The sequence below is a fragment of the Zea mays genome, chromosome 5 (genome assembly GCF_902167145.1).
Source record: "Zea mays cultivar B73 chromosome 5, Zm-B73-REFERENCE-NAM-5.0, whole genome shotgun sequence".
NCBI lineage: Eukaryota > Viridiplantae > Streptophyta > Magnoliopsida > Poales > Poaceae > Zea > Zea mays.
The window spans coordinates 70,470,056-70,497,624 of record NC_050100.1 but is presented as its reverse complement, the minus strand read 5'-3'; the positions used below and the strand labels follow the sequence as shown (position 1 = coordinate 70,497,624).

Sequence of the window (27,569 nt, the reverse complement as noted above, 5' to 3'; positions counted from 1 at the left end):
ACTCAAGATCCTTCTACTAGATAACCAATCGGCACTAAACCCACTCGACGGGTACTCAAGTTCTAGAGCAGACTCCTTCAAAATCCACTGCTTCGAGGATCTTTACATGAAATAACATGATATAAATGTTTGTGCTATGTCATGAAAACACACAATTAATACATTTAAAATACACCTTCCTACAAGGTGCACTAAAACTAGCCAAAACAACAACAGATCTACCAAGAACACTACAATCTAAAACCACAAGACCGCCATGCATAATTAAGCACTACATGGACCGCGGCACCAACGAAGCTCCCGGCTCGGCGAGCCCGATCCTGCAATAACAACGCGGTAGAGTTAAGATTTAAGGCTCGGAGAGTATCACCGATAGACGGAGAGGCCGATGCGCGCGCTAATTTGATCGGGGAACCACGGAGGAAGCCGGTCGACGAAGAACCGATGCACGACGACGATGTCTGACGGCGAGACCACCGTTCCAACAATCTGAGTGCAGTAGAGTTTAAAAGAAAAGCCTGGTGAGCTTCACCATCGAGAATAGGCGCTAGAACACAGAGACAAACACGCGAAACCAGATCGTACTAGCCTGGCCACGGTGAGGTGGAAAACTGGCTGGCGCGGTCACCGCCCAAGAGAAAAACGACGGCGTAAGGCGGGTTCTGGGACAATGGACAGCACGACAGAGTTCAGTATGGGCACGAGCTCATGGACAGGTGAAACACTTCCCAACGTTGGCTAAGGTCCTTACGAGCACGAGGGGGGGGGGGGGGGGGGGGGGGGGGAGGGACACTGCGCTGGTGACCACGGTAACAGCAGGGGGTTAAACGATCATGCCGCGCTTGCTCTTATCACGACGGCAAGCCCCCAACCGCCAGCAATTGCATGAGCTCGGACACCCATTGGCGTGCAAATAAAGGGCAGGGCAGGGTGGGCGTCGGCTGTGAGAAACCATCAAACAGGCTCGACTCAAACCATGGACAGTGAACCCAGTCACAGTACACTTCCCTATACCAGCCTTCACTTATCCTCACTGTACCTAGAAGCACCTGGAGTCCATAGTGGATGAGGATTTTTACTCCAGATATTTTTGGACCAACACTGAACTGCTGAATCCGACTGAACCCTCCCTTGACTGACAGCTCGATTCGGAGCAAGATTTTTCTCCCAATCCACTGTGACAACAGGCCAACCTTGGTTCACCAAACTTTCTCACAAAACATAACTCTACAAACTTTACACAGTAACCCCAAACCGAAAGCTCACAGATCAAGAGCTATAATACTCCAGGTTTGAACCAAACTCACTTGTCTCAATGAACTGAACATTGTTCAGCACCCACCTGCCCTAACAGAGGAAGTTTAGGTGCACTTTACTCTCAAACTTGTGTAGCCCCAAGCCCATCTCCCTTAAGGAAACTTTCTCACCTTACTATGGTCTTCAAAATTCCCACAGACACTTTAGTCTAAAACCTCATGGATTGATCACAAAATAGCTCTAAACTGGACACCATGCACTGCCATACAGCTTTCAGTTAACTGAACAAAAATCCAGTCACTGCAACCTGACAATCCATCTTGGAATCAAATTTTCTCCAAATTTTGTGTAGGATCAAGTACCTCACCCTCAAATACATTTGTCCACCAACTTATGGTTTACAACTCTTCTATAGGAACCACAGCCCCCGACTCCCTAGATTAGCCACAAAGAAGCTCCAAAACTGCACTCAAAATACTGCAATCCAAATTCAGCCTACTGTTCCAAATCTGAAATTCTGAAATCTGTCAGCCCTACTTTGGAGCTCTTTTTCTCCTAGTTCCATATGGTTTTAGGGTCTCAACACTCAACATAAGTTTCTTTCCTATAGTTATTCTACAAGTTTGCTATAGTGATCTTTTTTCAAAAGCCCGTGGTCTAAAAGATACAGAGGTCCAAAGTCAGCTCATTGTCACAATTTTCAGAAATCAAAGAGTTGACCAATTCTGAACTTTTGCAAATTATTTCAAATTTTTCTACACGCCTTGGAAAGCTCCAAATATGTAAGTTGTTCAGTTTCCTAAGCTCTTCGACTTTGGTATATTTGGTATATGGACTTTTGGCAAATTCTCATTAGATTTTGAATTCCCCATTCCAAACTAGGGTTTCAAATGTGTCACAATCCTCCTAAAACGAAGTTGCTCTTTAACCTAACATCTAACTTAGGCATTCAGAACTCATAACCAAAATGTCCTTGGTTTAGGAGTTACTTTGTTTATACACAACTTCAAGCAAGGTTTTCAAACATTTCTTACTCACAACAACACAACACGTTTGGTTTGAATTTTTGACCTAGTGAATACATTTTAGGTGTATCAAGAAAGCTAATGCAAGTGCACATGATGACACGCCAAGATTTTAGTTGTCATAACCCCAGGGACGTTACAAGCCACGCTAGGTGACATATGATTGGATCATAATCTAACAAATTAGGAACGCCTGAATATAAGGCCTGATTGTAAAGTGGTTGTTGCCGCAATAGAATACCCAAAAAAAAAGAGCAATCGTACCAGAGAGTACTTGCTTAGTTGGGAGTAGTATTTTTTTCAGTACTATCTATCATTGGTTGAGAATAACTGGCAGTTGAGGTGTCCAATATGAATTCATGTTTCTTCATAAGCAATAGGTCATGTATGCTCATGGCCATGGTAACTAGAAGTCATAGGATGTGTCAATCGTGTCCAGTGGCCCAACGTTAGAAAGGACCCTGTCCCATAAAGTGAAGGGCCATATCATTTAGCCATGCTTGCCTGTTATTTGTTACAGCATGTTAGGATCGAGTTCTATTTGCAACATCATAAGAGGTGGTGAAAACAAGGTCCATCCACTCAACATGTTACTGTCCATCCCAGAAAGTTTTAATGTTGGGATCTGATAAAGTGGTGAACGGGGAGAGTTGTGATAGGCTAGGTTATCCAATGGGAAAAAGAAAACCAGATGCCATTATGAAGTCGAACCCAATTTTAGAGTTCTGTCAATTTGTGTGATCCCTTATTAATGTTCGTAGCAAATATTTGAGCAAGTAAACAAAGAAACAAATGAACCAACACACCTCCCTATTACTAACCCTTTCTCTCATTTGACGTTAGTAAAGATTGCTCTCCCTACATTTTAGTTAATTCTAAAAAAAGATCATCAATGCTGCAGACTTTATCTTAGAAGCAGATATCATGGACATAGAGACTCGATGCAAGAAAGCGAACTGTGAATTGTTATGCCGTCGTAAAGCACTTGGGTAAAAGTAACATAACATCTCATTCCAAGAGGATTAAGATATCAGAAGTATCCAGCAATGCCACAACTCATTTCTCAAATGAAAAGCTGAAACAACATTAAACATGTGGGGATTGTTACACGAGCTAACAGGCATTTTCTGCCACATCAGTACTAAATCATAGCACATCCCTCCATGAATAAACCACAACAGCCGACTGAAGGTCTCTGTCAATCTTGAAATGTGAGTGGAAAAACCTCCTCATCTGCCAACCATAACAATTATTACCAATGAGTTTGAGTTTTACTGTTATGAAACAATAAATCCTATCATTATTGACATGTACTCCCTCTGAATCATACATATGGCAATTTTCTTCTTTTTTTTGTCATCGTCTTTCAAAATACAAGGTTTGTACGAAATAGCAGGGCAGTAAAAAGCATTTTTTTCTGTTAAAGCATCCAAATATTTGCATGTGTAAGCGATTTAAGATTCAAAGTGATAAATAAGGAAATGATTTATGTTAATCAGGATTCCATATAAAAACTGTAGAGTTGCGATCAGTGTCCTAGAGGGCTAGAATACTGCCAAATTCATGGAAATTCCTACGCTAGTTAGTAACAGGTACTGCTTGACAAATAAGAATGCTAGAAAGCGGTAGCTAATGTGTGTCTATTGAACTCTTAAGTGAAAAAAATTAAAAGAAAACAAGTTATATCTAAGGCACAATGATGTGTTACCTCAAGAAAGGAATTGTGCAGAAGCAACTGGAGAACATGTCTTTCTTCTGACTCGAATAATACAATGTGACTGAATGCAGATAAATTTCCAAAAACATCGCCGACAAACTCAGATGGACTTGTAAGGAAACGATCTGACTCATCCAAGGTCCCTTTGCTATCACTGAGTGCAGTAGAACGAGTCAGCAGGGACATATGTATTCAAGCACAAGTATAGATATGAAAGGTTAACTATTTTTTTCATTAAAAAACAAATAAAATAACCACCTAGGAGTGCAGTCCAAAAAACGCATAGGTAGATTGTAATGTAAGGTTGAGTAGTAAGGTGTTGAATGACAAGGCATGAGAAAGAGAACACTCCTCACTCTTCCATCATAGGCTTCTTTTGACAAATAATACATAACGTCTTCTGTTCCCCTCTGCCACAATGAATGTTGAATATGGGATAAATGGAAATAATGGATAAGCAACAAAAGTGATCCATAGATGCATAGAGCAATACAAAAACATTGAAATAGGGAAAACCTACTTGATGGAATAAGGACATATATAAAGCCATGGGAACATTGGTTATGACGAGAAGAATAACAGAAAGCTGCAGCCTTGAAAGACTTCCTTTCCTATGCTGATTTTTGCCCTTGGACTGTGACATGGAAGCTAAGCAGTAACCTGAGAACATCAATGCTAAAGGTAGCACTGGAAGAACAAACCTGCAGTATTCAATCTTTTTGTATCATATCATGTGAATAGAGAGAAGAGGTTACTTGACTACAAGGGCACTATACACTTACAGGAAAAGGTGAATACCTGAATTCTTTATGTCCAAGAATGCTGTAAACCCCTAACACCCAAGCAATTAGACCTGAAAGCCTCCATTCCTGAGACTTTACAATACCGCACAATGCAAATGGTAAGAATGTCCAAATCATGGATGGAAAACCCTGTGTAAAGTACCAATGGAAGACATGTGTTCCATAGTAGTCTCCTCCGGAAGACAATAAGTTGAATTTCAAAAAATTAAGCGGCACTATGACCCAGGAACCATACATCCACCAATCAAGGAGTGTTGTTACTGCAAGGACAATGGCCCTGCATATGTCCAGTTTGTGAAATCAAGAAACAATAGTGATAAGCCAGTGTAGTGAAATAAAAAAATCTTAAACAACGAAAGATAGAAGGTTTATATGAATTTTAACAATAACTTACCCCACTGGAATGACATCAAGAAGGATAAAGCGACATTTTGATTTCATCTGAATAAAATCCAAAAGGCCAACATATAGCCATGTTACAGCACTTGTTGGCCGAATGGCACATGACAAGGCTGCTATCAGAAGAGCCACTTTTCTTGATGGGATACTTTGTTCACAGGCCGCGTGCTGCTTTGAAACGATTGAGGTTGCCTTGGAAGACTCTATTGCAGCAAACCAATAATAGAGTCCAGCCACGGTCAAAACAGTCTCCAAGCTGTTTGATAGAGTCCGTGTGATACAGAAAAACATGAACCAGTTAACCAACTGAGAAAATAACTGCAAACAGTTTGTTAAGGCCGACATCCAAGGTTGTTGAAGTCATATACTCACGAAGAAAATTGTATAGGTACATAAATGAGTTTAAGGATACCGTCCACTTAGCAACTTGACCATTGAAAATAAGTTTGGAAAGTTTATATAGGTATAGATCTCCAAAAGCTGCAAACAAAGATTGCACGAGACGTGGAGCCATCACCTGCAGGAAAATAGAGAAACAGCTAAGGAAATGCCCCTCCTTGGAAAATGGAAAATGAAAAGGATGAAGCTGACTAGCTGGGTAGAGAGATGAGGATCAATGTATTGAATTATGATACATGTGGCTTTTATTGGAGTGAAATAGACATGGTTCTCATGAGGACTAATGTTCAAATTAAGCTGGCAACTGGATATTTGAGACTTTAAAATTAATATTAGACTACATTTTCTTATGTTTATTAAGAGGCTGATATCACAAGACCAACACAATAGTTCAAATATGGTTCCAAGTCATATGTCAGAATAATTATTGATCTTGAATCTTTCTTTCAAAAAGCTTCAACCCATAGTTACTGGTTAGAGAAGTTATGTTCCTGGTAATACTGTCATATAACCTACACTAGAAAATATAAAACCGGATCCCTGACAATTCTAGCCCCGCGAGCTCGTGACTATGCACCACCCTCCTCTCAATTAGAAGAGACGGTCTGCTAGAACTGAATAGTTGACATAAACTGCTGCTTAGGCTATTACCATAACCCACGGAGTGTCCATATGGAGTAGCGCCAGGGTCTTGTACAAAGCAGCAAAGAGCAATGGGTGGAGATAACTGCGCAGGCCCCGCTTCCACTCCCACGTGAGATGACCATACCTGCACCCAACCGCAAGAAAATAATTTTTTTTAGCATTTGGGCATCATATTTCCCTGGAAAGCAATGCTACACTGCGCAGCCCCCATTTCGCATGGAAAGAAATGCTACTCTACGCAACCCCCATTTCACAGGGAAACCATCCCATTCCCTCGAGCCAAGCAGTGGTGACTAGTGAGCAGCAACCGGATCCAATTCGGGGCGCACCGCAACTAACACCAGCGAAGCAGGCAGCAACAGCAAGGCGAGGGCGAGGTTACCCGAAGGCGACGCGGTGGGCGACCTCGAGACACTGCCAGTGCTCATCAGGGTTGAAGTACGTGCGCACGAGCAGCGCGTTGGCCGCGCGGAACGCCAGCGCGAACACCAGCACCTTCCGGTTCGACGCTGTCGCCGCCCACGGCCGGACCCGTCCCGACTTCTCAGGAGTAGGGGGCGTACCCGTACTGGCGTCGCCAGGCGGCGAGCCGGCAGCGCGAGAACGCCTCCGGTGGCTCATCATCACCCCCACTTAGGCTTGTTCGGTTGGCGAAGTATCCTGTGCACATTGAGGAGAGATGCACATGGTGCACATATACAATCTTGGCCATCAATTGCTCATTCAACAGACCATCTCCTCACCTCTGTAATTTATCAAACAGGTCTTCCCAGTTCCCACCTCCCCTTCGTTGCCCTGTTTTTTTTCAAAAAAAAAAAAAAAAAAAAACTGGCGTCCCACCTCTCCAACTCGTTGAAGCGCACATCAAGGAAATCAGCCCTCTGCAAAAAAAAAAAATCACCATAAAATCACTATATCCAATGGGAAATCAGCTGTCTCCGCAAAAAATCACTATAAAATCACTTCAATTTTATCTCTGCAATCGCTTCAAGAATCATCGTTGCTTGGGGCGGTCTTTGTCAGGTCAGACGCTTGGAACCCCATACACATTGATTTAAAGCATCAGAGCGGGTGTATGGTCGTCTGCGCCAGATGCGGGTGTTGGAGGGATACGACGACAAGTTTTGGAGGGAGGCGGCAGCGGGTGGAGGAGGGAGGCGCGGCGGCTGGAGGAGGTAGCCGGCGGCGACGATTGGAACGATGTGCGCTTCAACCTGTCGGTGAGGGAGAAATTGGCAATTTTGTCATTATGATTTGTGGGCTTCGCCAATATAACATCAACCCTACAAATTATAGATACAGATGGTCTCACTAGTTATAGATACGGGATGACATAATAACAGACAACCAAAACTGATAATGACAAAATCACAAATTTCTATCGGTGAGGTGGAGCGCTAGGTTTTTTTTGTGTGTGGGGGGGGTAGGGTAGCCAAGGGAGGTGGGAGGGTCTGTTAGATGAACAATTGATGGACAAGGTTGTATATGTGTGTCATGTGCATCTCTCCTTGGTGCGCATTGTTCGGTTTGATGTTAATCTATATGGATTGGGTGAGACTGTGTCGGTTTAAATATATAACAAGTCAAAATACATACCAATCTCACTCAGGGTTCGTTCGTTTCTGCAGGAATGTCCAAGAATCATTCCTGTTGATCAAAACTTATACAAATTAGAGAAACAATCTGAGTAGGAACATTTCCGACCTTCCATTCTGTGTCAACCGAACGGATCCTCAATCCACTCCAATCCACATGGATTGAGAATAACCTAGCAAAGCCTTATCAATTTGATACATGAACACGCATAACACGCGGGTGCACACACCAGGAGTAATTTGTTTTTGAAAAGCTCTTGCAATATAGATATATTAAGGGTCTGTTTGGTTGGGCTGTGGCTGTGAAAAAAATTGTTGTGAACTGTGAGCTGTGGAAAAAGCTGTTGTAGGTTGTAAGCTGTTAAAAAGCTAAAAACTGTTTGGTGGAAACCACTAAAAGTCGTTAAAAATTCTTCGATATATGTTTTCATAGTTCCATCCGAAAAGCCACTAAAAGCAGATCTAGGAGTGCTTTCAGATTTGCACAACGAGAAAGTCGGCTTTTAGTAAAAGCTGCTTCCTGTATCGAGTCCTTTAGTTGGCTTTTGGCTTTTAGGGGGGCAAAAGTCAAAGGCAAAAGTCAAACCAAATACACCCTAAGAGTAAGTTCACTCATAAATCTGAGCTGACCAAGGTGCGCATCCTTTTTTATGTTATCTCATTCTTTACCGTGTGAAATCAACCAGGCACATCCGTCACCAAAAGCTATAATACATGGTAGCATCTTTTTGCAAACACAAAGGTAGCTTTACATTGTACGCAAGTTCGCTGGTGTTTGAAGCAGTTGACCGTTAGAACCCTTTGTCCTGTAGCTGCACCGGACAGTCCGGTGCTACACTGGATGCTCTGACTTTTCTGCTCTGAGTTATCCGCGCACTGTTCACCATTGTTTACTTTTGGTAGACGACCGTTGGCGCAGGTTACCATTGCTCCGTTGGTTCACCGGACATGTCTGGTGCACACCGGACAGTCCGATGAATTATAGCGGAGCGTCCATTTGCAGCACACTCTCAAGTTCTTTGCTTCAAATTTATTTGAGTCCGTAACTGAATTTACTTTTTTGATTTGTGTTGAACCTTATGCACCTAAGATAAATGACATCTTGACAAACTAATTAGTCCATGTGGTTTTGTAATGGACGTCAACCACCAAAATTGATTATAGAGAATGATTAAGCCTATTTCCTTTTCACCAATATAAGAGAGGAGTTTCCTCTCACCCCAGTATATAGGGCGCTGGTGATAAACCGTCGCGTACCAAAGGATAATGTCACCAACCTCGAAGTTCACGCTATGTGCAGTGATGGGGGCATAGGGTGTGTCATTGACAAAGAGCTTGTTTGGTTTTCTACCTAAACACCATAATATGTCTAAACTTAGTCGCTCGTATTGAAGAACTAACCTTAATCAGAAAAGTAGGTGTAGTAATTTAGGTAGAATCCCAAACAGACTAAATTCCTAATTTGCTCCCTTATCTTTGTGCGGCAGAATCAACCCTTCAGGGCTTGTGTGGCAATATTACTTTACAAAATTATCGTAATTTATAATATCACATTTTATCGAATATTACAGCACAACTATATTATATTTTATATCAGTTTAAACTAATACCTATATAGAGACATATTTTTTTGGTTGCAACCCAGGAGGAGAGAAGATAGGCCAAATTTTTTTAGACCCAAAATACTATGATAGAATACAGAGTTTTAAATATGCTTATAAACATTTTTTGACCTAAAACACCATGATATGCTCAAATACTATAATTTTATTTAGGACTAAACAAATATTGTATTCACACACATGTATTGTTGTTATTATTATTATTAATAATACTACTGCTTTTATTATTATTCACTCATACAATCTAATAGGGATGTAAATGATATGGATGTTATACGTCTATATTCGAATTTGATCCGTTTAAGAGAGGTGAGATCCAATTAGTCTAGTTGTTCAGTATCCTATATTTATTCGATTTATCTGTATTCATATATCTAAATTTAGATATTTAATTTAAATTTTATACGACACACTCGATACATACGTATTCCATTCAAATTTGAAGAAAAAAATATGAAAAATATAAAAAATAATATCGGTTCGATTACATCCCTACAAGCTAGCTAGCGAGAGAAAAGAGCAAATTACTCATCATGAATCATCAACACTCAACACCGAGTGAGAGCGACGGAGTGCAGGTGGGAAGAGGAGGACCAGAGGAGGGCTACGCCACCGCCAACCGTCCCTCCACCTCGCCTACGCGTCGTCTGCCCAAGCTCGCCGGCGCCCGAGCTCGTCACGCGCGTAACCCTACTGCCGCCACCTCCGCCACATTCCCCGTCGCACACTCCCTCGCCCGGCCACCGGAGGTACGATGCCACCCACACGCCGGCTCCTCTTCCCTTCATCCCATGCGCCTTTTCATCGTGCGGAATTTAGACCCTAGTTTCGGAGGAATGCTGAGTGCCTAGTCTCATCGTGAGAAATTTAGACCCTAATTTCGGAGGAACGCGGGAGTGCATATGGTTTAGGGCTTGTTTGGGAGATAATGGAGGGGATTGAGGGGGCTAGAATCCTCCACTATTCCCCCTCAATCCTACTACTATTCATTCTGTTTACTGTATAATGGTGTGTTGGGATTGGGAATGGTTCATTGTTTTCGCAATTACCTTAAATGGTGCCTATCATTTAGGGCCTGTTTATTTTACTCTCAACCCATGTGGATTGAAGGGGATTGGTTGGGTTTAAATCCCTAACAAGTCAAAATGTTTCTTAATACTTTCTAATAATCCTCTCCAATCCCTATGGGATGAGAATAACCGAACAAGGCCTTAGAGGAGAATTTTTAGTGCCGAGTCAGCCTACCTTGCCCCTTAGATGGTTCCTACTGCAATCGCACATGACGAAGGCAAACAATGGTGTTTTGAAACATGCTTGATATGCACCAGGGAGTGTAAAAAGGGCGACCGCAATCACAAACACCACAAAACCACTTTAGATGGCAGCCATGTCCAGCTATGGTAGCCCCCTACTAGACACCACAAGTGACCCTCCAAATTTTGCTGATGCGAAAGCACACATGTGGTCATCCATGGATATATTAAGGTATTTTGTTTCCCATGTCTGTTTTTGAGTTTTTGGTCAAAATGTAAATCAAACAATGAAACACTCAGGCTTCCTCTTCATCTTATATGATATAGGGGCGATCCTGCTATTTTTGTTATGTTACGTGCGTGGATGTGCCTTTCCTGCTGCCTTGTGATTGACAAAAAATTTGTACCATGTTTGATGCTGTTACTACAAAGGCAGAATGTCCAACACTTCAGGAGGATCATTGATGGACGGAGCAGCTGGAGGCAACCTGGCAAGCAGGAATGACAGCCAGGGCGTCATTAGTAGCTCTCACTCAGGGTCAGACCACGTGACCAAAGTGCCGAGCGTGAGGAGGCGGACACATCCTCCCATGAGGTTGGGGAGTGAGGTGCCAGAGCCATCCCCGAAGATGCGGAAGGTGGTAAATGAGGAGGATACACCTTGTGGAGCTTCAAATACGGGCAAGATCAGTGCTTCACCTTCTGCGGTGTCGAGAGATCCCAACGGAACTTCTACCTCCGAAGACCATGCTGGAGGGCATTCAAGTGAGTATGCCACAGTTGGGAATGCTAGGGGCTCACCAATTAAACGAAGATGTATGCAGACAAGTCACTACTTGGGACTATTTACACCCCTAAAAGGGAAACACACAGGTACTTGATATCCTCTCCTTATCCACTAGACCACAAATTGTTTTTGTTGTTTACCAGCAAAATCAAGGGGTTGCCTATTTCTTACAAACAGTTGAAGTTTCATATGGGAATAAACTGATAGTACACACGGAATTAGAAAATTTACACAATTAAATGCATACAAGAAATAAGCATCTGGAATTTTTACCAAAAACATAGTGTGTTGGACATATATGCAACATTTTTTTTTTGCTAAACATGTACACTAGATTCCATATGGAAGAGAAATGTGATAACCACTATTGGCTATTTACGACACGTTTCATGCAAATATGTTAGCATATCTAATTTGTGTCTAATTTTGTAGATGAAGTTGCTAAATCCAAGCAATCAACTGTTTCCACAAAAACAAAGAAGGTATGCCTGAAAGCAGAAATATGATTCTTCTTCTCTAATTGCGTACTCTTTACCTGATTTACATTACTCCCCACTTGTTATTTTTTGGCTACTGAAACCCACATTTTCTGTTCTTTACAGTTTAAGGAAATTCAATTTCAGAAACTTCAGAGATTGCCAGATGGGTGCCATCCTGATTTTGATAATGATCATCTGTGTTCTGTAAATAATCATGACCTGCTTCCTGAAATGAGTACTCCAAGTGCTGACCTTCATCTACTTACTGAGACAGGTAAAACAATCTGAAATTACAATTTCAAAGCAGTTTTTTTGTTCTGTAGGAGTAGATATTACATTTTTCTAATAAATTCATTCTGAAGGAGTGGAAAACATGAGGACACCTAAAAGTCTTCACGCTGAACTTAAGCGTGAGCTGTCAAAGCTAAATACGGTGTTAAAGCTACCAGTATGTATAATCTAAGCTCTTCTGTAGTTTTTTCTTTTGCTCTAAACTAGAAACAAGGACAATGTCTGCAGTTCAGAGTTGCTCTTCTGCATTTGCTAAGATTTTTTGTGATGCACTTAATGGTTATATATTCATGATGCATATGCGAAACCATGCTGTACTACTGCTTGTTCTATTTTAACATGAAAAATCTTCCTGCTAACTTTTTCCCTCCCTCTCTGCTCCTATTGTTGCATTTAGTGTCCTTCTGATATCATTATTTGTGGAAGTATCTGATCCTCTGGTTCTGAACTATTTTTTAATTATTCACAACTGCAGGATAATGTACTCTTTCTGGCCAACCAGTTCCTTGAATATCTTTTAAATAATCATTTAGTTGTGCGGGAGCCACGGAGCATACTGCATGCGTTCAACATAGCCTTGGTAAGCTAGGCACCAACCGGTGTTACTTTGTTTGCTTTTACATTGAATTTACCAAATATGATAAATTTCTTTCTTACTTGTTTCAGTGTTGGCGTGCTGCTTCTTTTCTGAAATACACTGAGTTGGATCATCGAGAATCACTTGCCCTTGCTTCAGATGGATTGAATTATGAATGCAATGAGGAGCTCGCAGAACTTTTCTATAAAAAAATAGGCATCCTAAAAGAAAAGGTTGCACATAAACCAGGTGGAATAATCAATGGTAGATTATCACCACATGAGAGCTCATCTGCTAACTTGAGAAGTGACCACAGTTTCCGGAAGCAGGCAATGGATCTTCATGGTAACTTCACAAAAGGCACTGAAGATAGCCCATCTGCCACTGATCAGATGGTGATGGTTTCAGATGAACAAGAATTGCTATCTGCTCCAGATGCTGGTAGAGAACATCTCTTAAGTGAAGAATCTTCTAGTAGTGCTGCAATGAAAAGAATAGATTTATTTAACAGCATATTTTTCTCAAGAGAGAGGGATATCATTGAGAAGCAACAACTTGAGATATTAAATTTAAGAACACTGAGAGACAATCAAGTTAAGAAACTGAAAGAGGTATGCCATGCAGTTGTTCAACACATTCGGATAAGTAACATTGACGAAGAGATGGAAATTGACCAAATAAAGTTAGTAATTCAGTGGTTCACTATGTTTATGCATTCTTTCTTGGCGCACATCAGGCTCCAGTTTTTCAAACTTGATGCACTGCATTCTACAACACTGGCTGAAGAGGAACTGATGAAGGAAAAACTCAAACAGGAAGTAGTATCAGGTGAATTAGACCAATTTCCTGATCATTGCGTTACTCTACCAGATTCCAATTCTGTCATTGAGGAATTTATCCATTTTAAGAAACAAAATGATGATAGTCATGTTGACCAAAAAATGGCTTTGGATGGTGACCAGCTTATGGATGACAGACCGATGGAAATTACTATTTTACGCAGTTTGTTTTCACCAGAGGCTTGTTCTACACTTGCAGTGAGAAATGAGCCTACAGAAGCTCATTTGAGGTCTGGTGGGAGAGCATCATCAGAATATGTAGATCTTCCAGATAACAATAATCACTGTATTTCTGTTGGAATTGACTACCAAGGAGGTTGTTCTGCTAGTTCTATTCCTACAAGTCATGGTTCAATCAATCAGGTATTACATTAGTCATCCGAGTTTTTCTTTCTTTTGTTATCTGTCATACACCATGGCTTTTGTTTACTGTTCTTTGATTGGAGGTTGTTCTGTGTTTGAAGCGTGTCGAATCTGTTATATTATTTTTCTGCACACAAGATTCTTTGAGTGATTATCTTGTCTATGGAAAATCACTTCCAAGCCATTTCATGCAACTACCCCCCCAATGTTTAGGAGATCTGCCACACCGCTTACGAACTACTGACACAAAACACCAATTCGCATATCACAGCTGTGCCACTGAACAAAAGAAGAAACAGCTTAATAACTGAGAAATCAGTGAGGTCTTTAGCTTTGGCTGCACGTCATAAGGCACCCTTCTCCACAGTTCTATTACTGCCCTCACAGCCGTGTCTGAACTTATAGAACCGTATCTGATCTCATAGAAGCTCTATTGAACACAGATCTTGCCATGTTTCTACAGCTCCCAGACCACCAAGATAATCAAAGTGTCTAAGCCTTTTTGCTGTACCAGTGGGCTTTGTTGATACTTCACGAGTGCTTAGAGATTTTTTTGCGTGTATTTTCTTTAACCATTGCGCTTTGATTATTATTTGTGTCGATTGCCTCTGTAAATGTTTAGGAATTTTCGACTGGTGATGACAGAAATATTGAACATGCCAAGGGTGACATTATTGCTAATCCAAGTATGGTTCCAGGAAGTGCAACTTCTCTTGTGGTAATCAATGCAGAAAATGATAGTACTGTTGCAGCAGATCCAGACCACTTGGAATCACATATTTTGGCTTCTGTCACGACCTTGCAGCATCCAACATCAGAAGAACCGTCTGATACATTACATGCAATGGCAGTTCAGGATCTGCAAACTGAGATGCAAACAACATGCCCAACATTGGGTGCTCAACATCAGAAGGTGTGCCCTGATGATTCTAGTAAAATGAACCATGAACCAGATACAACAACTGGAATGTTGCAGGAAGGGACAACTTCTGACCATTTAGGTGATTCCAGTAAGGTGAACGTTGAACCAGATATAACAACTGGAATGTCTCAGGAAGGGAAAACTTCTGACCATTTAGATGATTCCAGCACTGGAGTTAAAGAAAAAAATATTGACACTGTCATTGCAGATCCATTGAATTCAGAAAATCAATCTTATATTGCTATGCCAGAAGCTTGGGTAGCTGAAATTCAGAGTGATCAGTCAAGTATGCCTGCACAACATAGTACAAGTCTTCCTACTCAGCGGAAGTTACCAGTTTTGGGACATCCACCAGAAGAAGCAAATCCATCAAGTAATTTGGACACAGAGGCTGCCCAGAAGCCAGATATTCAACCATCAAGCTCAACGTTGGATGCTGACAGCTCTGAAACAAGGCATCAGCCAGAAACTACAACAGTTCTGTCACAGGTAGGCAGTAAAAATCACGATGTTGGCACTTTTCACGCACAAAAAGCCCAATCAGACTCACCAATTTTGGCTGCCCCACAAAGCACAGCTATGTTGTCACTTCCTTTGGAGGCTGGAACTCCTGCTAATGTATCAAGTACGTCTTCCCTGCAAAGTAACGGTGTATCTTCAAGGCACACACCTGCTGTTTCAGAATCATCAGGTATGTTGGGCACTCAGCCAGAACAGGATTTGCATCATGACCTGGGGCCATCCATGTCATTGTTGGGTGTTCCACTTCAAAGAATGCTCCCAGATGACAGGAGCCAAACAGTCTGTCAGCCAGATAGAGGAACTGATTTGTCAGGGAAAGGCGAAACTGAATATCTAGCTTGTACCACCAGCGATCTGTCCACCCTTCCACTTTCTGGTGAAGCTGAAACTGAGAATGGTCAAGCAAGTATGCCTGCACAGGAAATCACAAGTCCCCATGCCCAACATAGTTTAGCTTTAGCAACTTCACAGCATCCAGTTGGTGATTTGCAGCCACCGACGTTGATTCTGTCTGAGGAAACAGAAAGGGCTGGTCTCTTGTGCACCTCAGCATCTCAGGATTTGCAACTGTCAATGATAACACAGGAGGATGTTCCACTTGAAAGAACTGATCTGTCGGGCATGCCTGTGACACAAAGTACAACTGTTCTGCAGAGTGTGGAACCTTCATGTGATCCACATGCAGAAGAGGCAGGTACTTGGGGTATGTTGTCAGCTCCAGATTTGCAGTCCAGAATGCAGTCATCATCTCAATTGCAGGATCAAATTGCGGAAGCAGAAGGAGCAGGCATTTTTGGCACCATTCCAGCTCAGAACTTGCAGCCTGAAACGTGGTCATCAACCTCAGCTCAGCATATCTCACCATTGAGGACACACCCTGATGAGAGAATTCAAATAGGTCTTCAGCCAAATACGACACCGGTTCCTGAGCTGCTAGGCCAACTATCTACATTGACACCTGCAGGTCTATTGTCTAGTAACGAACCACTAATGAATGAGCTTGAAAAACTGAAATACTGCAACGCCGTGCTCTGTAAAAACCATGAACAGAAGGTTTGCCGCATATTTACTTCTATATAGATGTTTTATCCTTACATTAGATTGCATTTTTCTAACCGTGAGACTTTTCATTTCTTCCTTCTCTGCACAATTTCTTGCGGACAGAAATCACAACTTCAAACAGAGTGCAACCAAGAAATAGAGAAGGTAAAGGAGAAGTATGAGTTGTTACGTCAAGAGGAAGATTCTGTGTATCATCGATTGACCACAGACCTTAACCGTATCTACACGAAAGTTCTTGTAAATCAATCACTAGCTGAATTCTTTAAAGCATCTCTAGTTCAAGGTATTGATTACCAGTATAACTTTGTGTTTGCGTTTATGTATTAGTGTTCTTTGCTCTTGTGAGGTTTTATACTTAATGCAGATCTTCCATAGTCTGCATTGGTTTTCGATTTTTCTTGTCAGATTGAGCACTGTTTGGTTAAGACTAATCATTTTGATCTCACCTGACCCATTGATTTGCATACCTGGGTGTTCTGTGTGGTAGAATTATGGCATGTGTGTGTGGAGTTTTCCCTCCCCCCTTCACCGATTCTAGTGCAGTAATGATATATGCTATGTCTGGATTGGCTAGTTGAATTGCATTTCTTTTTTACATTGATCTACGCATTTAGATCTGTCATTGTTGCTGAGTTCATTTTTTTTGTTCCTTGGAACATGTGATACATGGTTTGCTTCTTGTATTTTACAGAGAGATCTGCAAGGCCCACAATTTGGCAGGCACCCCAGTCCTCTCAGCATGCTCCGTGTGGGACAACAGCAGCTCAAGCCACACTATTACCGGTTGCCTCATCTTTAGCCACTCGACCAACAGTTTTGATGTCATATCATACAACAGGACCTCACCTCCCACCTTCACAGGTGGCTCGGCCACCGGCTTCTGGGGCTATCCAACTGCAACCTGTTTTACCTGGAAACCATTCCAGAGCAGCACCATCACCTGTTGGTTCAATGCATCCACGACATGGAATCTACAGAGCTGTTGGAGCACAATCACGTGGGCCTGCTCCTCATCTCCAGCAACTCAGGATGCCAGCACCGTTTGCAATGGTTCACAGAGATGGACAGCATCCACCCAGTATCATGAATCCCGGGGTTATACCATCGAGACAGTCTGTCCATGGTAATTTTGAAAGCTCTGCTTCTGGCAATGCACTGGCAGGTATCTCATTTGCATCCATGGCACCAAGTTCAGGTCACCAGGCGATGTCGTCCACATCAGACTCACATCCAGTTTTCCCAGCATCCTCGCTTCTACCAGGTTCAGGTCCAGGGTCGATGACAAACTTTGTGCGGTCAAGTACCAGAATCCCTGTTGTCATGGCGAGCGAACAAGCACCACGCCTGAATCCATATGTTCACCACATCGGAGGTGGTCCACTGAACGCTGCACCAGCAGGAATTCAGCAAGCTAGAGCTCATATAGGACGCACTCCTCAGGCTGCCTCAGATCAGAGTCAGGACGTGCTGCATCGCCTACTACTACAGTTGCCCGAAGTCATGGCGCCAAGCTTAGCTCAGCCAACCGCATCAAGCTCACACCCGGCTCCCATGGCAGCCCGGCAGCAAGCAGGGCTACTGAATCCAGCTCCTGACAACGTGGCATGTCCACTGAACGCAGTGGCTGGAGTTGGGCGCCCCGGAGCCCGCATAGGCAGCCAGTCGTACCAGGTATCGGCTTCGTTGCTCGAGTGGGAGGCGACGCTCAGGGTTGGCCTGATTCGTGGACACCAAGGCACGTACCCCTTGGGACAGGGATGTTCTGACCTGGCTGGAGGACCCCCCGGCACATCCGCTGCCCAGGGATGCGGCTCCGGCGCCAGCAGAGAGGTGGTGTGCCTATCTGATGACGAGGAGTAGCATAGCGTAGAGAGTAGTAGTTTTTTTTTTGGGCTGGGCTGGTCTGTGCAACGTAGATGTGCATGGGTTGGATAGGCAACAGTAGAGCGGCACGATATCGTCGCCCCCTTTTAGCAGCAGCGGCATCCTTGGAAGCAGGAGATGTCTGGCTCTGATGAGGGTAGTATGTCGTATTTTTGGGGGGTGGGGGACTGGTGGCGTGGCGTGGCGGCAGCAGCATATTAGTGAATAGTGATAGCATATGAACCCTAATTCTGATATATAGTCTTGTCGTTTCATAGCCTGGTGGTGATTGTTTGGTGTGGGGCTGGAATGATCATATATTATTATTATCGGTCTGGTTGTGGATGTGGTACTTGGTGTTGCTGAGGCCTTTGACCTGAGAAATGTGATTGTGCCTCGGATGGGATCTGGTGAATGTGTTGTTGGCATGGCATGGCATGTCATGTCATGTCATGTAGCTGGGAGGATCGGTCACATGCCTGCCTGTGCCTGCCTGGTGGCGATGGCTGTTTGTTTGTTTAGTAGCGCGTGAAAACATGTTGGTGCGGTATATGAATGACATTGGGAGGGAGACTCACTGCAGCTGGATCTGGTAGGTATTGGCAGCGCGAGCTGGGGCGTACGTACGTACCTGGACCCGGGTGTACTGACTGGTAGGAGTCGTATGTAAGCAGCAGCTGCTGCCGTTGCGGTAGGCGTTGGTGATGGTGTTCACGTTATCCGTGTGCCGCAGCAGCAGCATTTGCATTTGCTTTGTTCTGTATGCGGTGTGCAGTGCACGGCCTGGCCTGCCTGGTATCACTGCCACCGCCACCGCACCTCACCTCCTTGCATTGGTTATTATCTATTTATTTATTATTTCAGTTCACGCACAGACACAGTGCAGTGCATTCAATCTCAAATAAAAAGCCCTGCTACAGTGCTAGCAGTACTCGGATCCACGACCTTCTCCCTCCCTCCGCTGCTGCTCCGTCAAGGAAGGGAGGAAAGAAAGGGCAGGGGAATGGAGGTGGAGGAAGACGGCCGAGCCGCCCGAGTGCTGCTGAGCTCCCAGTGTCTCTGTCTCTGATGAGGTTAGTACCTGCACTGCTCCGCCATGCTCTCCGCCGCATTCCTCACCCAGGCTTGCTCGCAGCTACTACTGTTGCTTTCGGCACTGGTCTGGCTGGCGGCTCTTGGCTGAGAAATATCAAAAACATTGCCGCACCACCGTCCGCTGCGCTGCGGCTGGATGGAGATGGATTCCGCCCCCCCCGCCCGCTTCCAGATCCCATCTCCGCCACCAATTTAGAAATGGACGCCCCGGATTGGCCGCCCCCCCTCCTTCCCTTCATTCCTTCCACCACCGCCGTCCAAGGATGTTTTGGTGAACTCAATCAACCGTCGAGGCGCTTCACGTTCCTTCCTTCCAGCTTCCACACGCAAAGGCAAAGCTCAGTACTCTACCTGCTTCGCATCTCAGCAGCAGTGCTGTCAGGTAGCCGCACACGCCTAAGATCTTGATCTAAGCAACCACCACCGATGTGCATCTCGCATTCAACCATATATTTTTTTGGAACTTTAAACCACCACCGAGTAGCAGCTGGCTGTGGTAGTTGCAGAGGGCACATCCACACCACAATGCGTGCACCACATATATATATATTTTTTTTATTAGATGGGACGCAACCATCGTATGAAGCGACATTTAATTTCTGAAACGGAAAGTCGAATTCCTCTCGCCCGTCCTTGGCCGACAGAATCCAGTCCATGTCGTTGTGTTGTATCTACCAGGTTTCCAGACTCTGCCCCCGTTCGGTTTGGAGGACTGATCTTAACATTGCACCTAAGTACACCCAATCCCGTTCAAGGCCTGCTTTTACAGTGCTGTAGGAGGTTGAGATGTCTGCTGTCTCGCAAGCTGCTGCCTGCCTCTTATTTATTTGTTCTCTTCTAAAAGCAGGGCACAAGTTTGCCAAACCATTTGTTCATTGGAACCGCCTGCATTGCATACAAGCTGCCTTCCTTGTCTAACCAGCTCTTAGACAACAAGATTCTGCTTCCAGACCAGGATACTACGCCCGTTTCTGTCTGTGTGCCTCCGTTCAATGCACACGCTTCATTTGGTTTCTGTCACTTGTTCATCACGCTCTACCGTCTCTAGCGCCATCTCCGTACTAGTTTTGGTTAGTGTTTTGAGTTGCAGTAATGCATTACTTTATCCCAAGTAACAAGCTTTCAAAGCGGTTCTAAAACATTTTCTGTCCGGCTATTCCTCTGGACAGATTTCGGTTCCGATACAGTTAGTCAACCGTGCCGTCCTTCAATATTTAATTTGTCGCCGGTTATTTTCAATTTTTTTAACTAAAACGCGACAAATAAAAAAAATGTCATTCTTTTTGTCGCTCTGCATGTATTTTGTGGGGTTTGTTGTTGTTGTTGGGTGAGCAGGCAAGGCAGTGGTTTCGAACGAACATGCCATTCTTACTCTTCCATCACCATTTTTTTTCTTCACTAGATGACTGGACTTATTTGATGCTCTTGCCGTTCTCGACTTGGGGCGCGAGCCGATGGATCTCCTCCGGATGAAACTTCTCCTGCCCTCCTTCATCAGCTGCCTTCTTCTGATGCAGGCAGCACTATGTGGTAAGCTCTCATGAACGTGTACTTCTTCTGTGTTCTCAAAGCTGCCCTGACAAAAATGCCCCGTAAAGACGACTGAATCCGGATGAAAAGGAAGCGGTGTCTGATACACTAGATGCTGTGCAGATGGCGCCGCCGCCACCACCACCACCACCGGCGAAAACGGAACGGCAAACTGGACATGTGTGTGCGCAGCTCATCCTCTCGGTGAACCAGACTCCAACAGCAGCTTGCTGTCCAATTGCTCTTCCTCCTGCCATTGCCACCGAGGTAAGGGCGGTCGGTTCGGTTCACCGTACAGCTTCTTCTCAACATGTAATGGCGCCTAAATCAGCTGTTGCGGCAGCAGATGAGAACGGCGGCGGCGGCGGCGGCGGCGCAGGCTCGTGGAACTGCACGTGTGCCTCTGGTGATGAGGGCCTTCAGAAGGAAGAGCATGCTGAGCTACGTGACGGGAGCTGTTTCACTTCCTGCAACTGCACGTCGGGTACTGGTACGCGATGTATAATCTCTTGTCTAGTTCATTTTCCCTTGGGAAAATAGAAATCCCTTGGGAAAATGAGGTTCCCAAACTAGTCCTAACTGTTCAGGGTTTCAGATACATTGAGTCTCCATTAGATGATGCTTGGATTTGGTGTTACTGAATATTTTGTCTCTTGTCGCATCTCCAGGAACTTCAGAGGAAGGGAGAAAGCGTGTCTCAAGCAAAACAGTCATAGCTACGCTCCTGGTCTGCGTGGTTCTCACCACCACCGCTTTCCTCGTCACCACCGTATACTACTTCCGCCGCAAGGACGCCCTCTCTCCGCGATCGCAGATATACTCCTTCGATAGATACACTACTAGCTGGAGCAGCAGGTCGAACCTCGTCAGCAGTCGATCGTCTCCGCTTCCCCAGATGAAACCCAAACCAAAGCTTGGTGGTCTGAAAGGCAAGTACTAGCATTTTCTTTTTCCCTGTCTGAAAAATTTCAGATGCTGTGCTTCATCTGAGGTCTGTGCACTGCATGGTGGCCACACCTTGACTCCTGTTCCAACTTCCTGCTGCAGAGTTTCTGTGCAGCTGCAATCTTGTCATCTGTGGGGGAGAGAGCGGCGCATTCCCCGGTGTCGTCGCCCGGTTCTCGTACGCAGAGCTGGAGCAAGCGACCGGGAGATTCTCGGACGACCACCTTATCGGAGTCGGTGGGTCAAGCAAGGTGTACCGCGGCCAGCTCGGCGATGGCAGAGTCGTTGCCGTGAAGAAGCTTAGGCCGCTAGGAGGCACGGACGAAGACTTGGAGTTCCTGTCAGAGGTACGCGAACTAGACTGCCAAAGCAGCAGCCTTGCGAATGGCAGGGCAGCACCAGCCATTGCGGTTCCTCTTTTCATCTCTGCGACAACGTGTGCTGGATGATGCGTAGATCGAGCTGCTGTCGAGGCTGAACCACTGCCACGTGGTGCCGTTGCTGGGGTACTGCTCGGAGAGCCAGGGCCGGCAGCTGGAGCGGCTGCTGGTGTTCGAGTGCATGGCCAACGGCAACCTGAGGGACTGCCTAGACCTGAAGCGAGGGAGGAAGCCCATGGACTGGCAGACGCGGGTGAGCGTCGCGCTCGGCGCCGCGAGGGGGCTGGAGTACCTGCACGAGGCGGCGGCGCCGCGCATCCTCCACCGCGACATCAAGTCCACCAACATCCTCCTGGACGACAAGTTCAGAGCCAAGGTTGTTTGTTCAGTCACACCTGGTTGGTGCCTGGCTTTGCTACTGAAGCTTCTCGAGGTTTTGATTCTCGATCTATGCGTGACGTGAGTGCAGATCACTGACCTCGGCATGGCCAAGTGCCTGATGAACGACGGCGTGACCAGCTGCTCGAGCTCCCCGGCGCGGATGCTGGGCACGTTCGGCTACTTCGCACCGGAGTACGCCATCGTGGGCAAGGCGTCGCTCAAGTCCGACGTCTTCAGCTTCGGCGTCGTTGTGCTGGAGCTCATCACCGGCCGGCAGCCCATCCACAAGTCGTCGTCGACGAGGGCCGACGAGAGCCTCGTACTCTGGGTGCGTGTTGCTGCCGCGGTTCGGTTCGGTTCACAACAGGCAGAAGCTTATCCATGGGCATGGGCTGGTCGTGCAGGCGACGTCGCGGCTGCGGGACAGCGGGCTGGTGGTCACGGAGCTGCCGGACCCGACGCTGCAGGGCAAGTTCCCGGCGGAGGAGATGCAGATCATGGCGCACCTGGCGCGGGAGTGCCTGCAGTGGGACCCCGAGGCCAGGCCCACCATGACGGAGGTCGTGCACATCCTCGCCACCATCGCACCACTCCAGCACGGCGCCAAGCGTCGGAACCTTCCCATCGCCACCGCCTTCAACCTCACGGTGAGCTCCTCCTCCTCCCCAATCACGTACGTACGTACATCTCTTGCAAAAAGCGCCACGCGTGCATGCTGATTTCAAACATGGCACGGCGCACCGTGCACGTACGCTCAACTCTGCAGCCATCGCCGCACGTCGGGCGGTGTGACCCGGAGCCTAAAGACGACGACATCGAGAGGCAGATGCAGCAGCAGGAGTGCTCGCCGACGACGGCTGTCCAGTGGCAACAACAACAAGCGCGCTGCACCCACGCGCCAACGGGCCGCGCGTCGTGGCCCGGCGACAGGGGGAACGTTGTGAGCAGAGGCGCGGCGGTGTCGGGCGAGCTGGTGAACGGGACGGTGCTGATGAACCCCCACGGGCGGGGCAGCTGGCGGCGGCCGCCGCCGCTTGGCGACGAGGAGGCAGTGGACGTGGATCTGACGGAGCCCCGGATGGAGGCGTTCACGCAGCCGGCGGCGTTTCAGCCTTTCAGGTGACGGAAGGATTAGGATCAGGTGGTGGTGGTTCTGATTGGTGCGGCGGCGGCGGGTGCTGCTGTACATCTTCTTGTTCGTGCCTCCACGATCCACACCAGGATCATCTGCTTCTGCATCTGCGTTCATGAATGTACAGTACAGGCAAATACATCTAGATTGGCAACGGGAAAAGAAAAGAAAGGCATCGAGATCGTTATGGGATATAGGACCTAGATTGAACACGAGATCAATGCATGAATCTGAATCCACGGCGCGCGTCATTGGACACATCACTGTTGTACACAAGCAAACAGACAATGAGTGTTCACAGAAGCAAAAAATATAAGACCGAGTTCAATGCATGAATCTCAAAAGCAGCTCTTTTCAGCTTTGTGCTTCGTGGTCTTCGGGTCGTTAGAATATACGTGTCCATAACGGGCCCAACTTTTTGATTTTTGGCCCTTATTACAAGATTTTTACAACTTTGTCTTTTCTAGTTTGAATTAAAAAATAGACCCTTATCTCGGCGCTGTTATTATTGACGCCGAGGTTATATGGTTTGGCGCCAAAATAAATTGCGTCGAGGTCTCACTTCGGGGTGCTGATTTGGCGCTTGCGTGGTAAGGGTCAGTGCCATGAACATTGACGCTGAGCCTTTTTTTTTCCTTGGATGACCAATCTTATTTGTGGTGGCACTGTGACGTGCGGCCTGCTACGTGCGTGTCACTGTGTCAGCGGTGTGGTTTCTGGAGTGGCACGGTGACAAGCTTGGCGCACGAACATGGACCCCTTAAAATGATGGCTTGTGCCGGTTAGAAAAGTTTAAAAAGGTTGGGCCACAAACTAGCATTTTTGCTTTACTGTATGTGGCCTGTGCTCTAAATGCATATAGTAAAATCTATGTCATAGTGAATCTAGTGTTTCTTTAATTACTAAATATAAGAACTTTTAGCCTTTCTACGTTTAATATTTTTAATATTAATTATATTTTAAAATAAAGAGGGTGGTATTTGTTTAATATGGTGAATGCTAGTATGTTTTTTATATAGATTCACTTAGGTTTTGAATTTTTTAACTAAAGTAGTTCGAGCAGGGAGCTAGTGCCATCATCAGTGAATGCATATGGGTAAATTTCCGGATACTCGTACTATTTTCATATGGCATAACACACTGGCATTAAGTCTTATGAGAGACCTTGCCAAAGAATTAGCGCTTGGAGAAGGAAGAATGACCTAGAACTGAAGATGGAGGAGCTCAGGTGAAAAATGACTTGTTCATTGTGTGTTTTCTGACCCTGTTTTGGAATTGTATTAAAATATACTGTAATGAATTGGTGTAAGAATGTGTTGGAAGTAGCAAAGAACCTGATGCCTTTTGCAATGAGAATGTCTTTTTGGTAATTTATCCTGATTTTGTGGTGCAAAGAATGTGTATTGGAACAATAGTTGTTGATGGATTCTTGACAGAAACAATATTTCCATTAGATATGTTAGTTTTTTTAGGGAAACATATAAGGGCTAATTACAGGAAGTGTTTTCCCATTACGCATAATTTCATAATTAAAGGCCACACCAATTGTTGGCTATTACACATAAATCATCAAAACATTAGCACAAAAGTTGACACTTGCTTAAGTTACCCTTTCCTGCTCTTAATTTATTTACTTTATGGAGTTCATATGAATGGGTATGTCGATGAGGATGGCTAGAAATTTCATTGCATTGGTAAACGAAGTGATATGAAGCAACCATATCTAGGAATACATGATCATCTTGTTGTAGGTGACTTGATGATCTCAGTGAAATCGTAGCGACGCACGAGCACCTAACTATCATATTGATGTTTGTCGTTTTGTATCTATATTTTATACTAATTTTTAACTTCCGTCGCAACGCACGGGCACACACCCAGTATTAATTATATTTTAAAATAAAGAGGGTGGTGTTGAGCATCACTTTGAGCCGGCGGACGGTCCGGCCCTGAGGCCGGACGGTCCGCGGTCCGAACAGTCCGCGCCTATGGGCTGGATGGTCCGCGCGTGCGCAGAGCAGTTTGGAGGAAGTTCAATGGGAGTCAAAACTCCACACACAAATGATCACAAGATGTAGTGCTCACTAACTCTCAATCAATCTCACAAAGCACTAGAGCTAAACTCTCACAAGAAGCTTTCTTTTGCTTGCTCTCACTTTTGTGGCACTTGTGTGGGTTGTAGTGGTCTAAATCTTGTGTATAGGATGGATCGATGAATAGAAGTGGTTGGGAGGACTTGAGTATGTCAACTATATGACTTGGAATGTTGCTTGGGCTCCCACACCTTGAAGTGGCCGGTTGGGGTGGTATTTATAGCCACCAACCAAATTGTAGCCATTGGAGAAGGCTGCTGGCGATGGGCGCACCGGACAGTCCGGTGCGCCACCGGACAGTGTCCGGTGTGCCGCCACGTCATCCTGCCGTTAGGCCCTGAAGCTGGTCGACCGTTGGAGGCTTTGTCCTCATGTGGCACCGGACAGTCCGGTGTCACACCGGACAGCTCGGTGCCCCCTCTGACCGCTGCTCTGACTTCTGCCGCGATCACTGTTCCGCACTGTTCCTGTCAGAGTCGACCGTTGCGTGTAGATAGCCGTTGCTCCGCTGATGCACCGGACAGTCCGATGAATTATAGCGGAACTGTGCCTGGGAAATCCGAAGGTGAAGAGCTTGAGCTGATTCACCCTGGTGCACCGGACACTGTTCAGTGGCACACCGGACAGTCCGGTGCGCCAGACCAGGGCATCCTTCGGTTTCCTTTTTGCTCCTATCTTTTGAAGCCTTACTTGTTCTTTTGATTGGTTTGTGTTGAACCTTTGACATCTGTAGAGTGTATAATCTAGAGCAAACTAGTTAGTCTAATTATTTGTGTTGGGCAATTCAACCACTAAAATCAATTAGGAAAAGGTTTGACCCTAATTCCCTTTCACCTATTAAATCGGCCCTCAATGGCCGGTTCAAGGGATAGTTCTGAAGTCTCCCCCAGCAACATTATAGAGCCGACTTGGGAAACCTTGCCGGCTGACGAACAGCTCCAGTTCGAGGAGCATAAGGAGCAGCTGATCCAGGAGGCAAAAGCAAAGTTCTTGGCCAACTTCAAAGTGGATAGGAATAACAAGGTCGTCCGACAACGGGCGACGGATCCGGCTTCACTTCGACCCACACCAGATATCCCCAATGTAAGTAATACAAACGAGCTGCAATCTCTTAAGAATTATGTAGATGAACAGCGAGAACAAATGCAAAATATCATATGGGATATGCAAAACGACTATAGGAGACTAGTACGTGCATTTGATAAATCTAGTATTGCAAATTTTCCTTCGCACGAGGTTGAATTAGGGGATAACATGCATAATACATCGGCTATAGGTTGTCACGACCAGTCACAATCCCTTTATGGGATGCCGATGGACACATACCCTGAGCAACAGCAAATCGGCAGTAAATCAGTCGATCTGCACATGCCCGGACCGTCCGCACGTGAGTGCGGACCGTCCGGGCCAGCCACGGCCGAGCCCATTTTTAATGAGTTACCCCGACATGCACCCGAGCCACAACATACGACACATGATTTAAACTACCCAGTCGGACCGTCCGCATACAACAATAGACGGTCCACATATAATCACGGACGGTCCAGGCCAATGTCCGGACAGTCCGCGCATGACCTTTTTGAGGAGGATTGT

The 27,569-nt window shown here is 45.3% G+C and overlaps 3 protein-coding genes across 13 annotated transcripts; 2 read left to right on the top strand and 1 right to left on the bottom strand.

Annotated features, from left to right (window-relative positions):
* Positions 1–3,224: 3,224 nt before the first annotated feature.
* Positions 3,225–7,509, bottom strand: LOC100192477 (uncharacterized). Of its 2 annotated transcripts, none has more exons than XM_008682830.4 (11): positions 7,209–7,509; positions 7,086–7,126; positions 6,628–6,905; positions 6,252–6,369; positions 5,614–5,718; positions 5,197–5,519; positions 4,798–5,079; positions 4,520–4,700; positions 4,258–4,409; positions 3,991–4,153; positions 3,225–3,515 (listed from the first exon to the last, which is right to left on the bottom strand). In XM_008682830.4, exons 3-11 carry the CDS (start codon positions 6,867–6,869, stop codon positions 3,429–3,431), a joined length of 1,653 nt encoding a protein of 550 aa, XP_008681052.1. In that variant the 5' UTR covers positions 6,870–6,905; positions 7,086–7,126; positions 7,209–7,509; the 3' UTR covers positions 3,225–3,428. The 2 variants fall into 2 exon arrangements, with proteins under 2 accessions (XP_008681052.1, NP_001131169.1); NM_001137697.1 differs by having other exon boundaries at positions 3,274–3,515; positions 6,989–7,126; positions 7,209–7,237.
* A 2,474-nt stretch (positions 7,510–9,983) lies between these two features.
* On the top strand, positions 9,984–18,781 carry LOC100272354 (uncharacterized). Of its 2 annotated transcripts, none has more exons than XM_008683127.4 (10): positions 9,984–10,211; positions 11,148–11,588; positions 11,935–11,984; positions 12,105–12,255; positions 12,344–12,429; positions 12,748–12,852; positions 12,939–14,051; positions 14,674–16,548; positions 16,660–16,840; positions 17,249–18,781. In XM_008683127.4, the coding sequence occupies exons 2-10, from the start codon at positions 11,153–11,155 to the stop codon at positions 18,415–18,417; spliced, it is 5,166 nt and encodes a 1,721-aa protein (XP_008681349.1). In that variant the 5' UTR covers positions 9,984–10,211; positions 11,148–11,152; the 3' UTR covers positions 18,418–18,781. The 2 variants fall into 2 exon arrangements, with proteins under 2 accessions (XP_008681349.1, NP_001357102.1); NM_001370173.1 differs by having other exon boundaries at positions 9,989–10,211; positions 11,152–11,588; positions 17,249–18,749.
* A 362-nt stretch (positions 18,782–19,143) lies between these two features.
* Positions 19,144–24,240, top strand: LOC100285692 (uncharacterized). Of its 9 annotated transcripts, none has more exons than XM_008645612.4 (10): positions 19,144–19,897; positions 20,918–21,045; positions 21,169–21,312; positions 21,389–21,535; positions 21,714–21,974; positions 22,093–22,337; positions 22,447–22,746; positions 22,840–23,079; positions 23,156–23,398; positions 23,518–24,240. In XM_008645612.4, exons 2-10 carry the CDS (start codon positions 20,970–20,972, stop codon positions 23,872–23,874), a joined length of 2,013 nt encoding a protein of 670 aa, XP_008643834.1. In that variant the 5' UTR covers positions 19,144–19,897; positions 20,918–20,969; the 3' UTR covers positions 23,875–24,240. The 9 variants fall into 9 exon arrangements, with proteins under 9 accessions (XP_008643834.1, XP_020409004.1, NP_001400664.1 ...); XM_020553415.3 differs by having other exon boundaries at positions 19,147–19,897; positions 21,392–21,535; NM_001413735.1 differs by having other exon boundaries at positions 19,193–19,493; positions 21,392–21,529; positions 23,518–24,215.
* The last annotated feature ends 3,329 nt before the right edge of the window (positions 24,241–27,569 follow it).

What these genes read in the sequence shown, in the direction of transcription:
- LOC100285692 (XM_008645612.4), top strand. Translation starts at nt 20,970, where the DNA reads ATGGATCTCCTCCGGATGAAACTTCTCCTGCCCTCCTTCATCAGCTGC. An exon ending in ACGACAAGTTCAGAGCCAAG is followed by an intron (nt 22,747 to 22,839) that starts GTTGTTTGTTCA and finishes ACGTGAGTGCAG; the next exon opens with ATCACTGACCTCGGCATGGC. An exon ending in CCACCGCCTTCAACCTCACG is followed by an intron (nt 23,399 to 23,517) that starts GTGAGCTCCTCC and finishes TCAACTCTGCAG; the next exon opens with CCATCGCCGCACGTCGGGCG.
- LOC100272354 (XM_008683127.4), top strand. Translation starts at nt 11,153, where the DNA reads ATGTCCAACACTTCAGGAGGATCATTGATGGACGGAGCAGCTGGAGGC. An exon ending in TTTCCACAAAAACAAAGAAG is followed by an intron (nt 11,985 to 12,104) that starts GTATGCCTGAAA and finishes TGTTCTTTACAG; the next exon opens with TTTAAGGAAATTCAATTTCA. An exon ending in GTAAAAACCATGAACAGAAG is followed by an intron (nt 16,549 to 16,659) that starts GTTTGCCGCATA and finishes TCTTGCGGACAG; the next exon opens with AAATCACAACTTCAAACAGA.
- LOC100192477 (XM_008682830.4), bottom strand. Translation starts at nt 6,869, where the DNA reads ATGATGAGCCACCGGAGGCGTTCTCGCGCTGCCGGCTCGCCGCCTGGC. An exon ending in TGGACACTCCGTGGGTTATG is followed by an intron (nt 5,719 to 6,251) that starts GTAATAGCCTAA and finishes ATTTTCCTGCAG; the next exon opens with GTGATGGCTCCACGTCTCGT. An exon ending in CTTGATGTCATTCCAGTGGG is followed by an intron (nt 5,080 to 5,196) that starts GTAAGTTATTGT and finishes GGACATATGCAG; the next exon opens with GGCCATTGTCCTTGCAGTAA.